The sequence below is a fragment of the Dermacentor silvarum genome, chromosome 1 (genome assembly GCF_013339745.2).
Source record: "Dermacentor silvarum isolate Dsil-2018 chromosome 1, BIME_Dsil_1.4, whole genome shotgun sequence".
Classification (NCBI taxonomy): Eukaryota; Metazoa; Arthropoda; class Arachnida; order Ixodida; family Ixodidae; genus Dermacentor; species Dermacentor silvarum.
Window position 1 is genome coordinate 300,955,254 of NC_051154.1, and position 14,337 is coordinate 300,969,590.

Genomic DNA, 14,337 nt, shown 5'->3' on the forward strand with positions numbered 1-14,337 from the left:
CACAGCAACCCCTCTGTTATCCAGTGAGACTATGAGGCTGATTACAAGGACTTAACTGTTTATTAAGATGGAGCATACAAGCAATGGAATGAAAACTATTTAGAAAGACATCTAAATGCTACGAGTGAGAAAGTTCCAATGATCTCACAATTTTGGTCTTCTTCGACGAATCTTCTTCCAACGGCCCCGCAAAAAGCTCCCGACATCCAGGGTTGCCTGGTTTGGCTACTTTGCCCCAAATTGGCTACATTTTAAGGCTTGCGGCGGGAAAATTTTCGGGTTGGCTACTTGGCTAGTTTCTGGCTACTTTTAAAATCAACATTATTTTATAGGAACTACAAACAAACCAGACAAAATATTACAAATCAATGGTATGATTCGCTGCACTACGTCTCTTATGACACACACGATGTGGCAAAGACCACCCTCATCATGTGTATTTGGAAGGGACGACACAACTTCCACCTTGCAACCGACCAAATTTATTCAACCTGATGTCTCATTTCATGGAAGATTGATTGGTCAGAAAATTATAAGGTGGTAACATAAATTTATTACGGTTCCATGATGGATTTGAGTAAGGCACCTGAGAACACATCCATATATGGCTATAAAAACTACTAGAAAATCACTTATCGTAAGTGATAAGAAATGCTGACTAGTATATGATATTCGCTTGCAAAGTTTAGATATTGTACAGATATAAATTGACGAATGATTAAAGAACGAGAACTTTGAACACAACATATTCGCTGGTACTAGAGCTCAGTGACAACTACTTGCGTTTACTTAGTCATTTATACAGGGATAACAATTCCTGAATACGAATACGGAACTGGCAGTTCTAATTTGATACCCAAAATCACGTTTTAAGTAAGTGGAAGGCCACTAAACATAACAGCTCCAAAAGGAGCCGTTCATAATCAGCTACCGCAATGTTCTTTTTCTTAAGCGATTGGCCATGACGGCAGCCTGGCGACTTTTTTGGCTACTTTTTGCGATTTCCTGGCTACTTTTCGCTTTTTGGATCTGGCAACCCTGCATCTCGCCCCATCGTTTGTCCAATCGCACCGTGGCGGGCCGATCAGGGTGAACACAACCGTGCTCCAGGGGTGACACTGTCGGGAGTTCCAATGTCTCGAGGTCATTGCTACACCAGCTAACACAAATACATGGCGAAGCGTACGCAAACAAATGTCCGGGGTGTGGCGAAAAACCTACATTGTAACACACATCACTGTCACACATGCGCCAGAAGACTTCCACGAGCGAACACACAAAAATTTACAAAACAAGACTTTTTGGGGCAGTGGGAATGCCGGCTTGCGGACGAGGAACAGGGCAGCCAGCTGGCTCTCCTGGACCAAGCCCAGCGAGCTGCTCAAGCCACAGGGACTCTGAACAAGGGGCTCCACCCACTTTTTTTTTCTTTTGCCTTTTCTCAATAAAGTTTTACTCTCTCTCACTCAAGGTCACTGCTGTCAATCCTCGCTGTGCAGGCGACCTCTTGTCTGACCGTTTGGCGACTCCGAACAAAGGAAAACACTCCCACGCCCGTTGGGGCATCTGGTCCGTTCGTGGAATGCTTCGGCAGGGGTGCGGTCAAGTGGCCATGGGTCGACTTCGGAAGCACCGGCACACTGCTTCCGCGAACCTAATGGCGGAAGTCCCGCCTCCGCCCGCTACCGCGCTCTCCGTAAACCACGGCTCCCCTGCCCCCAAATTGGCTCCCCGGCGGTCCCTCCTCCTGCCCCCCCCCCCCCCCCCCCCTCTAATCCGTAGCCGTGCTTGACGGGGCGCATGTCTCCTTTGAGAACCGCCGCTCCTACATGTGCTCTCCTACCTACCTTTCTCGAGACTCTTGAGAGAGGGCGGTCTACGGCCGAAACGTCTACGCAATAAACAGTTGTATTTAAGAAGCGCATCAACTTTTCAATCTTATATACCGTGTGTCCAAGCTAAAGTTAGTGTAGTTAATAAGCAAAAAAATCGGTAAAAAAAAAAACATGGTGCAAGAGACGATTTTAAGACCTGAGGTGTTCGGTCATCAGCGTCCTGACAACCGAACACCATAGGTCCCATAATGATGTCTTGCACCGTGTTCGCTAAACAATATATTTTTTTTTTCGTTAGACAGCTTGGCTAGCGTTAGCTGGGACACACGGCATATATATACAGGGTGTTTCAGCGAACACATTCAAAAATTCTTAAAGGTTGCCTGTGGCAGATAGCACAATTCTAGTTCATGATCTGGTCTACTCTAAGAGGCGGACATTACTTGCACAAGAAATTGAAATGAATAATTGAATAATTAACAGAAATTCACTAATTAAGTTTTAACTAATTATCTGATGGCCCATATTGCAATTTACAAATTGTAGCCGTGCAGTTCGCAAGGCGGTTCCACTTGGAACGAATTCTCGGGATGACACCAGTTTCGAGATATTAATTCCCGAACTTTGCGGAGAAATGCATTGGCGTTCCAGTTAATTGTGTGCTTCAGTGCAAAAAGAGACGTTTTGTTAAGAACCTAACTGGAACGCCATGCATTTCTCCGCAAAGTTCGGGAATTAATATCTCGAAACTGGTGTCATCCTGAGAATTAATTCCAAGTGGATCCGCCCTGCGAACTCCACGGCTACAATTTGTAAATTGCAATATGGGCCATCAGGTAACTAGTTAAAAACTTAATTAGTGAATTTCTGTTAATTATTCAATTATGCATATTCAAAAACACCTTTATGTAGCACGTATTGAGCAACAGAAAGCTGTCTCGGGAGTTTTTCATGTTGCTCTACAATATTCTCATTGACACTTTTCATCTGATTCTAATAATTGAGAAGTTGAATAATTAATTAAATCGAATTATCTAATTAGGCGGAATGCAAAAAATAATCTATCTCCAAGCTACGCGAAACAACATTACCTTGGTTCTGTCGAGCTACGCAGCATCTGCATATTTTTAAATATTGGTGCATGATAGCTGGGCCACCCTGTATAATTAAGCCAAAGCAACACGCCATATCTATTGTGCCTTTTTCTGTTTACACCATAGGACTATTTGACGGTCAGGAATTTCAAACGTTCACAACTGTAACACTAGCAAGTACCAGTCTCCCGAGTCCCGAAGTGACACGTCGAAAAATGCACTTCTGAAGGGACAGCGATCTCACGTGTAATAACACAGGAGGTATAGACTTGAAGCTAAACATTTCGACAGAATTACCTGTCTGGTTGGGAAAATTGATTAAGACTTAGAGATTGACTCCAACCAAATAAGGAAATTTACTAGCCCGACGTTTCGGAACCAATTCGGCTCCTTCTTCAGGGGGTATTCTTCGGAGGTGGCGGTGTGCCGCTTTTAAAAGGTCCGTCGTAACAAAGGAGAGGAAGGGGGAGAGAGCGTAAGGTGCGGAGACACTTGGCAGGGCACCTGTTCTGGCGCTGAGCCGTGCTCCCTCAAGGGCTGCAGAAGATAGCGCCAACCCCTTTCCTTTCCAAATGAACAACTTAGTAGTACCTGTTCTAGACAGACAAAATAGGTGGTGGGGTGGGGGGTGGGGGCTTCGGCGTCGCTGGTAGGCTGGGTTGACCGATGCTGGGCGCCCTTTAGTCGCACGGTTGAGTCACAAGTGCAGGAATTGTGCGTATGTATTGCTCCAGAGACGGTGACCAACCTGAACCGAAACGTGCGTATTTTTCCCGGTTATGACAGTTACGATTCGGAGTGAAGAACAAATGTTTATTCGGCATCAACAACTCCTCAGTGACTACAACTTTACTCGCTAGTGAAGACGCGTAAGTGAAGTATGCATAAAGATCTCCTCCGTTATTAAACTCCGCCATGTTTGTAATTTGTACGTAGGTGCACTTTGGAAACCTGAACGAGCAGTTTCGATTTAAAACATCGATGAACGAATTAGCGAGAGGCCAAATACGTTTTGACTTCAAACTTTCGAATACTGCGATAGAACGCCCGAATGATCAAATAACTGCTTCGCAGCAAAAGAATGCAATCACCCTAGGCAGCAATGTACGACGGCACGTACAGTGCTTTGATTGTGGAGGTCGGTAATATACACAGCCGGGAATTAAGCAAACTGGAAATTACACCCCTTTCGTCGCGGTGTCTGTCGCTATGGGCGCCATTTTTTTTTTTTTTTTTTTGCCCGTCGTCGAGGCACAATCATGACCGTGAACTTTGACCACATGCGGGGGAAACTTCCGCCGCAGCTGCGTGCATAATTGGAAACGCACACTAGCGAAGGCGTGAAACCACAGAACGTCGTCGTCCGGTCTTCTCGAGAACGCGACGAGTAGAAGTGGCACCAGACACGGGCACGCGCCGCCCGCGCAAAAGAAAGAAAAAGGGGGAGGGGAAACCGGCCCGAACGGAGGAAAACGCAAAGGATAAGCAAAATTAGGAAGAGAGGAGAAAACCGCGTCGAGAGGAGGGGAGAGGCGAACTCCCTCTCCTTCGCCAGCCCGCTAGACGAAGCGAGTAGTGGTGGCCTCGGCAAAGCTCGTCAGACGCCCAGCCGACGCTGTCACAGGCGGTTACGTAAGAGAGAAAGCGAACTGGCTCGCCGCGATAGAGCGCTCGCCCCGTCGCCACAGCCACTCCGCAGTCAACGTCCGTGCCGAACGCACTACTCGTCGCAAGACGCCCTGGAAGCGGACTCGTTCGCAGTGCTCGCTTTGCCGTCGCCGTTCGGGCAAAGCCGCCCTCCGTAGTCATGGCACCCGAAGCGGCCGTGTTCAGCTCGTGCGAAGCACCGGAATCATCGTGCGAAGAGAAGAAACAGCAGGACACGGTGAGTCCGCATACGTTGTTGGACGTTTCGTATCGAAAAGACTACTCGGTCGAGACGGCTGCACTACCGGCGCAGGTAGGTAGTTTCGCTGCAGTCGCTAGCCCCAAAGCGTAGTACGCTGTGGTGCGTCGACTACGGTGAGGAGCGTGTCATGGGTAACTTTTGCTCATGCGATGTCGACCGTAGCTTTTGAAGCGGACTATGAGTCGCCGGCTTATTTCGCTAAACCGATGGGAGCGCGCCGGACGACATCTGCGTTGCGGATCAGCTACGTGCGCGTCGGCGAGACACTTTCGTTACAAAACAAAGAGTCGTTGTCGTCGTGCTGCTTGCTGGCTGGGTTGGTTGCAACGCGCGGTGACGCCCGTGTGTATGGTGCCACCAGGCTCTCGGCAAGCCTTCTCGTTATTTTTTTTTCCTCTTTTTTTTTTTTTCGGCAACCGTCGACTCATGTGTATATGCGTAGGCTCGCGTTTGTGGCGAGACACTTGGCTTTGCTTTACTTGCTCGGCAAGGAACCGGTCTCCGTGTTTGCTGTTCGGGTTCAACCCTTTGTAGGCGAATCTAGCTAGTCGGACGCCGCGATGCTACTCCGATCTCGACGAGTAGACGCCGGTAGTAGTGTAAAGGGCGCAGCCCGCACGTTGGGAAGCTCCGAAAGTTGCTGAGCGAGCGGCCCCTCAAAAAGAAAAACTGTGCCGCCGGCAACTCGTTCGGTCCTTAGCTGGGGTAGCTGGGGACGTCGGTGGTATGAGGCGTCGCGCGACAAAGCGTGCGGGAAGGCAGGGATGAAGAGAGTAGGTAATTGCGGCCGGCCTCCTTCTTGAGACGCTCGAACAATGGGGCGACGCGGCGCTTGACATTTAGCGGGACGAGGCACTCGCGCTATGACTAACGCGAGCGTGCGCAGCGCGTTGCGTCATCCGCAACGCGCTGTCTGAAAAAAAGTCGAATTTATTCGTGATTCGCTTGCTCAAACTGAAGTTGAGGAGCGAACAAGAAAATTCGGAATGCCGAGTTTGTTTTACAGTCTTCGATTTCAATTGACATTCGTAGGAAGAGAAGAAAATAGGTTTTATCGCGGCATCCCCGGGGAGTACCTCTGCGAGAAGCCAACTAAGGCGTCAACAAAAGTGAATAAATAAATAAAAATACAACAGCTGAGCCCGCAACACATATATAGTTGGGTTACCATGAACATACACTCTAGAGATGCGTAAAACAGCGTGGGTAAAACTTGCAATGCAGGAAGTCACTAGTGATTGTCTCGTAGGCTTTGTATTATGACGCTACTTTTTTCGATGTCGTCATTTCAGCCTGCAACAAACGCGCCGTAGTCTGCTGCGAGTAAACTGACGCAACGCCTATTGACCTGCTGAGAGAAGGTTCCACTGCGCAACGTGTTATGACCGTCTTTGCGAGGGCACGTCATGCGTGGATAACAGCGCTGTGATGCGATCGGCGAAAATGATGACAGGTTTAGCAAAGAAAGTGAACACTGCTGTTATTGCACCAAAACTTCTCTTGCGCTGTAGAAAAACTAAAGGCATCTAAAGAGAAGCTCTTTGCAGCGACTCCGAGTCGCGACCGCAATGTGAGAGGTTTTATCGTAGCCGGTGTGCGCACATTTTTACACTCAGATATCGATCGGGCACCGTTCCAGCATGGTGAAGAATCGATGGTGCCTTTGTGCGTCGCAACATAAAACGCGCCGGGCTTAAGTTTTTGAAAGTGAAGGGGCAGAAAAAAAAAAAGAAAAGAAAGCCGCTCATTGCTATTGGCCAGGTCAGTATAGTAATTCAGCTTCTATATATGATCGGTCGTTCGTCTGAGGTTGGTAGGTCGTGCGAAGGGTACTGCAGTAGAGTTGCTGAGCGCAGTGCAGTAGCGCACCCAGCATTTCTGCCAGGGGGGGGTTGACAGTTTGCCAATACCATCTAAACAGCACTAATTTCGATTTCTTCACAGGAAATTGTCAAAAAAATGCGCTTTTTGCGAGTGTGCAGGTGATTGCGCGTCTTACATCTTAGTTACAGTACTCAAATGCGTAAGGAAAGAAAAGGGGTTAAACAAAAGGGGGTTTTAAGTCGGCCTCAGGGGGGGGGGGGGGTTACAACCCCCGAATCCCCCCCCGTCGGTGCGCCACTGGCGCAGTGATTGACTCTGAGCTGTCAAATGATATATATATATATATATATATATATATATATATATATATATATATAAGATGTAGATGCCGGTGGCGCTGTTCGTGTACCAAAAAAATGAGAGAAATGAATTAATCACACGGCCGGGTGCATAGGGAAATGTGACTCGGGCAATGCGTCACAAGAATTTAGCTTTCTTCGTAATCAAAACTTGTCGCCGAAAAATGAAACAAATAAGCAAGCGGGGGGAATTAGAGGGTTGATGGTTACACAGTCTGTGCCAATTATCATCGACCGACAGCTTCCACTCATAATAGTGACGGTGCCCTAGTAAATGCTCCTGTAGATTTCTTTAGAAGAAGGGCAGTTCGCGCTGCGAAAACGCGCCGGCGCTAAAACCGGCTCTGCTGCCGCGATGACTCATTGGTGACAAGTCGCCGGCCGCGCAGAGCAGCATCCGTGAGGGCGCGCGATGCGCTTGCTGTATAGAGAGCTTACATACAACGCTGTTGTAGCTCTCTATTGCTATATGCCGTGCCTTCGCGCGACGTAGCGCTCAACCAGCCGATCAGGTCATCCGATTTTGCTCGACCAGCCAATCGGCGTGCGCCTCTTGGCCGAGGCGATGGCATCGCGGAAAGTGATCGAATACTTCCCCCGGTTGAGATCGTGCGGAAATCTGCGTAAACAGATTTAATTCCGGAGTTTTACGAGCCAGAACCACGATACGGTTTATGAGGCACGCCGTATAAATTTAATTGACGAAGCCTCCCGGATAAATTTTGATCACCTGGGTTTCTTTAACGTTCACCTAAACCTAAGTTCACGAGCGTGTTTGCATTTCGCCCTCCACTGAAACGCGGAAGGGTTCGAACTCGCGACCTCGAGCCCAGTAGCGCGATGCCATAGCTACTGTAAGGTACCGCGGCCGGCAGTAAATCTGCATATCTGAGGAGATTTCGTCAATAAAAACACTCTTCCCTCTTTGCGACAAAGTGCGATAGAGGAAATCGGCTTGTTTCCTCGAGAAGGAAACACAATAAGTAGCTGAAGTTTGTCGTACCCAAACGAGTTGCCAACGGTTCTAAACACATTCATCCGCAGTTGGGCTTGGTTGTTCCATCGTAATCTTGGTGCGCATGAGAATTATGCTTGGGGAAATCCTGCGACGTTTGTGCAGCCGTAGACGCATGGTTTGTTTATACGCGTCAGCGCTGGAGTCTTGTGACCGCTGCGCGCAATACGACGTGCTTTGGTGAGCTAAAGGTAAAAAAAAAAAAAAAAAAAAAAAAAAGCACGAGAAAAAGGTGAAGTCCTTAAGCTAGAATTGTTTGTTAGAGCAATGCCCCATAATGCGGATCTCGGATGTACTATAGCGTATGCGGCTGGCCAATGGAGAAGAGAATGCATGGACATAATTGTTTGCTAATTAGATTGTTCTTTTTTTTAATAGCCTTGCGTGTTGTATTCATCACCGACGTTCGGCAGCCATAAGAGGATAAATAATGGTGCGTTGGCTCCATGTAGGTAATCGAAGCTTGTTACGCTAATGATCGGCTCGAAAGAGTGCGCATAACATTGCGAATAAATCACCTCCTTAGTTCCAAGGCGCTCGGAGATTGTGTAAACGGACCACCACTGCAGCACGATGCAAAGTGCAGCAGCAGCAGCATGGCTGAGCGTTTCGTCTTTCGTCTGCATTTTTTTTTTTTTTTTGACAGTCTGTGCCACATTTATTGAAATTTGCTACCTAATAAACGTTTCTGGGACTTCCACACATTGCCGAAACCGTTCGAGACACGGATCATGCGGCCACTGAAGCAAGCCGCGTTTCGAAAAGTGACTGTCGGGTTTTTGGTTGCACTGAACGTGAGAGCGGCGAGCTCTCTCGCAAGAACTTACGCTGCCCTCGCCGGCGGAGATTGCTCAAACGCGGCTCGACGCTTCTGCGAACGAGGACGTCGCTTCGGCGAAAGCAGTGCGTTTGCCGAATCGTTGATGAACGTGATGGCCCGCCGCCGCGACTTGACAACCGTGCGACGGCTCAGCCGCTGAATGCGGATGTCGCAAATTTGATTCGCTGTCGTGCCGTGCCGAATTTAAAAAGTAGGGCGACAAGTACATCGCAAAACTGCTGCGATGTATATATCATTCCGGCTTTTTTTTTTTTTCTTCGACCGTCCCCAAACGAAAATGGAAAATAAAGTCGAATTATAATAAACTCGAGGTGGTTAAACGTGATCCGGATAAATTGGCGCGGAGTACGTTGTAGCCGTATACCTTCGGGGCGGTAAAACGACTAAACACCTTCCGTGCCACGCTGTTATCCTGAAATCTCACCAAGGGTCTCTAAAGTCATTACTGTGACATTGATTCTTATGCGTTTGTTTAAAATATTTCACCGGAGTAATTTCAAAATCAGAATTTCCAAAAAAAAAATCAAGTTCACTTGCCGACAACGAAATGAAAACTGTAAATGAACGGAAAGTATCGTCGACGAGCTGAGCTCGTCATTGAACGTTTTTACCAGAAACGCACGGACGAACCCAGCTCGTCCACGGTAGAGTATGCATTTACGTAATCCAGGGGCAGCTTTTAAACGAGAGGCACGGTTGGCGGCGGCGGCGGTGGTGTTTAGCTTAGAGTTTCCTGCAGAACTCACTACAGAAAGCTCTGGCGCATCGATCGTCCATCGATCGTGCATATACCGCCCCGTTTCAATGGGGATGCCAATAAATCGTCATCATCATACAGTGGTAATGATGGTTAGCACATGGATTGTTCTTATCATCGTGCTTGTGGATTCAGACGTTCTTGCGGCATTTTTATTTACTGCGCTTTGTCTGCCTTGATCGGCCAAAATTTCCGGGCAATCCTACATTTCTAAACGTATAAGGCAAAGTGACTCTGCGCGTTGGCATAACTACTCTGAATCGTTGCATACGTAACTCAATATTCTGTTGAAAGCGAATAATTTGTCAAGTCACAAAGCCGTTTGAAGCCAGATGAACGAAGTTTATGCAAATCCATGTACTAACCACCGTTCCCATGACGGCTTAACCGCCATGACTGCAGTGCCAGATTTCCCTCTGGTGTTTTTTGCTGGAAACTCTGTGGTGTTTACAAGAAGAAGCTGTGCAACAATCGAGCGAAAAAGCCATGTGCTTCCCGCATGGTGTATACGTGAAATTCGGTCCGGGTTTTCGCGACGTTTTTGCCTCCATTCTTTGCTATAGCGTCGAGCAGGGAAGGGCATGAGCTCACCCGTTGCACGTAGCCCCGCTTATATGTGATATCACAGTCCGTCGCTGTACACTTTTCCGCACAAGAGAAGTGAGCGAAGGGACGGAGAAGTAGAACAATGTGAGAAACGTGTACGAGGAAGCGTACTCGTGACCGCCAGGACTGCCCCAGCCTGCTTGCCAATCCCGAGAGCAATAGCCGCAGTTTAATTGCGTGCAGTGCGCCACATGCCGCCGCTGCCCTTGCGGTATGCATTCGGCCCAAGGGTAGCGATTGACCGTTACAAAAAAACCGTCGGCTAAGCAGACACGGTCGATGTACAGTTAAACGTACTACGCACGTACGCAGAGAAAATGTACGTAAAGAAAATAACAATATGCGAGTAGAGAGATAGAGAGTGTGTGATTGTGAAGAGGAAAAGGGAAAGCGTACAATACGGTGCATACTTTCCACCCTTTCGTGTGTGTTCATCTATCTCGAACAGTATGCGCAATATCAGTGTGACGTGTCATTCTTGACAGGAAAGTAGCGAGCACAGAACTTTCCAGAAAGGAAACGCAGGTGGAAAGATAGATGACGATTTTTGTTTAAATTCAAGATACGCCACAAAAAGTGTAAACATTTTTTTTTTTTTTTTTGGGGGGGGGGGGGGGGGATGTACAATCATTCTAGGAGAACGATAGCGAGTGTCTAGTGCATAACAACGTTTGGTTTATTCCTTCCGCGCAGGTCTCGACGGAGGCCGCCGACGAGGAAGACGACTCGGTGATGTCGTGCTGCGAGATGTCGTGCGAGGCCGACAAGGACCCGGATGACGCCAAGCCCTCGCGCATCGTGGACCTGTTCGACAGTGCCACCGAGTGCGTGTACGGCCTGTTCTTCTGCGGCTACCGCAGCCTCTTCCTGGACACGTACCAGTTCGAGGACTTCATCTTCTACACGCTGTGGATGCTGTGCCTGCACTTCTGCATCAACGAGAAGATGCCCAACGACTCCCGCCACTACACCTGAAGGGTTGCGCGCAAGCGTGTGTGTGTGTGTGTGTGTGGCTCGGAACAAACGACACCCCGACCCAGTGACCATGCCAAAGATGACCTGTGTGATAGGACAGACAGTGACACTATCTGCACGCGAAAGAAAGAAAAACAGACTCGTGCTGCCAATCGGACGACGTGTCAGTCTCCGCCGAAGTGGAAGCGTCTGCCAGCAGAAGCTGTTGACAACGGATCGACCCATCTCTCGGCGGTGATTTGTGACGACGGCCCGCTAGGACCCTTACTGTAAATGTGTGCTCTGGTTCGACAAGAAAACCACACTGCGAACTATGGCAGCAGGCACCCTCCGGTAGGGACTGCTTGCTGTACGATCGACGTGATTTTTTTGTTTTTTCAACGCCGTTGTGATGAGTGTGTGTGCGCGCGTGTGTGAAAAGTGCACAGAACATCGCCGTTCGGCAAAGTGTGCTTTGTTTACTGACGAGTCATTTGCAAGAGAACCGGCGTCGCACAGCGACTCCTGCGTCCTCTTCATGGGGACAGTGCGCGAATAAAACAGTGCGAACGAAATGAGTCTGAGGATTTTATTGAAGCGCTAGCACGGAGCTCTCGTGCTACCCGCAAACCTTCGCTCAGCAATGCCTCCATGCGCGCGGCGGCGGCCTCCTTTTCGAATTGTGATGAAAACTCGTTCGAATCAGCCGCCACGGTATGTTTCAGTAGACTTTAACGGTGCTGCTGCAGTGCGCGTGCGCGGAACTCGCTCACTATTGTCTAATGGATGGATACGACGAGAAATCAGGGCGGTGGCGGATGCCTCCAAGTCTGTCACTTTCGCCTTTCTTCTGCACCTGTTATTGTCCTTTAAGACCCGCAGTTAGCGTTAACCAGTCATTGACCCTGAAAATTATTGCCCTAAAGGTTATTCTTGATGTTACAACCTGATTCCGCGCCACCAGTACTCCAGCCGTCTTTTACTATTCTACATCTCACCAGATTCATTAAGCTTTCGTTTACCGATAATTCGAATGTAGCGCCGCCGTCCGTCGGCAGCCACATTCCGTGCCGATAAGACATCGCAATCCTTCACAATGCGGCGGCGATGTCAGGATAGTTTAATTGCCATGTGCAGTCGTACGCGTGACTGACGTTGTTTCACAGCAATAGCATGCAATCGTCCTCGCCAGTCGTAATGGAAAGGAACCGCTGTACTGCTGAAAATTTTAATGAAATTATGGTGGTTTTACGTGCCAAAACCACGATCTGATTATGTGGCACGCCGTAGAGGTTGACTCCGGATTAATTTGGACCACCTGGGGTTAACGTGCACCTAAATATAAGTTCACGGGTGTTTTCATTTCGCCCCCATCGAAATGCGACCGCCGTGGCCGGGATTCGATCCCACGATCTCGTGCTTAGCAGCCCAACACAGATGGACTGTTGCATGCACGCTCGTTTCTGCGGCAACTCAATATTACACATGGTGGATTCAAGAGGTTTTAATATTTAATTAGGTTCGTAGCAGCGGCAGTAATAGTCTGCGCGATAACCGCTAGTAGAAATATTAAAATGCCCCAACTTCTCATTAATAACGTCAGGGCCTTGTGACTACGGGCGGCACTGAAAACAAGACCTTTTGCTAGATACTTTGCTTGAAGGCAGCCGGTTTGAGAAATACAGTAAAAAATGTGGTTGATCCCTCTTATATAGGAATCGGTATAGAACACGAAAGTGAAACGTGTCTTCACAGAAGTAGTGTAATGTTTATTGCACATTGATATATAATGTCTATTGGTGTTTTGTGGCTAAAGCGCCCTTAGGCGTTGATGCACCCACGCTGACGCCTGGTGGCACGTCTCCTCCATCACGACTACCAACGTCGATGACCATGAGCAACCGTCGTGCATATGGAAGCTGCACTACGCTGCACACGCTAGCACAACGCGAAAGACGAAGCACGTAACTGACACACTAATACAACGCGCAAGACAAAGCACGTAACTGAATCGTCACCGAGTCAAATCAGCGCGTACAGCGCGTCGTAATTGCAGCCTCCGCGATCAACTTCAGAAACATTTTCAGAGCTAATTGCGGAGGCCGCTCCGCTGTGCTGAGTACGGTGAACGCCACTACCAACGCCACCTAGGTGGCGTTGGTAGTGCTTCTTGATGCCAGCGTCCCTTCGAATGCTGGCATCGAGGCGTCGTAGTGGTGAGACCACCGAAGCGTTCACTGTCGGTGCGCGTTAGTGTCATAATGCAGTACTTCTCTTTTCTGCTCGTAGGCGGCGGCACCGCCCCGAACAAGAGCGCGGGTACACGGAGGAGTGTTAGATATATAAGGCGCGTCTGTGTAGCTCTCTGCAAATGCGTTTGTGGCGCAATGGCTTAAACGCTCGGCGATCTATCGTCGCGGACCGAAAGGTCGTGGGTTCGATTCCCAAATTTTGCATGTTTTTGGAACATTTACTTCTGGTTTCTTTCTTTGTATTATGTTCTATGACGTATTTCCGTGACGGAAATACGTCAGTGAAGTCTTGGTGGACCCCGGCATAAAACACTTTCGTGTTAAAAAAGAAAGCGCCGTGGAGTTCATTGCTGTTCTAATTACCAGTTTACCGCATATGTAGTGCGAGAACTTATTCGCCAAAACTGTGCAATTCATTTCGCTGCAACTTTTGAATATTTATCGGAATTATTGCAATGCGTATTTCTCGGAAGTAATGCAGCCCCCCGTCGTGCTTTGGGTACTGGCCGACTTCAATTCTGAAATTGCAACATAGCCCTAAATGTCATTAACTGTACCCTTCGGCAATCGCCACTGAAGTCCTGCACATAGACGCATGCTTTATGCGTAATTATAAACATTAATTAAAGCGAAGCTTTCTTCGGCTCTTTCCCTCATTTAAATAGTCCATGTCACTTTCTTGCATTGTATGTGACCTTGAAGGTGACCATGACACGTGCATATATATATATATATATATATATATATATATATATATATATATATAGAGAGAGAGAGAGAGAGAGAGAGAGGAGAGGGAGAATTGCATTTCCGATGTTTGGTTTCGAACCCCAGGCCAAAAGCCCGACACTAACCATTCCGTCACGCACGGCGCATACCGCAGAGAGAGAA

The 14,337-nt window shown here is 48.3% G+C and overlaps 1 protein-coding gene across 1 annotated transcript; it reads left to right on the forward strand.

Moving 5' to 3' along the window:
* Nucleotides 1–4,521: 4,521 nt before the first annotated feature.
* LOC119437251 (uncharacterized) lies at nt 4,522–11,782 on the forward strand. Its single transcript, XM_037704290.2, has 2 exons — nt 4,522–4,814; nt 10,934–11,782. Exons 1-2 carry the CDS (start codon nt 4,737–4,739, stop codon nt 11,213–11,215), a joined length of 360 nt encoding a protein of 119 aa, XP_037560218.1. The 5' UTR covers nt 4,522–4,736; the 3' UTR covers nt 11,216–11,782.
* The last annotated feature ends 2,555 nt before the right edge of the window (nt 11,783–14,337 follow it).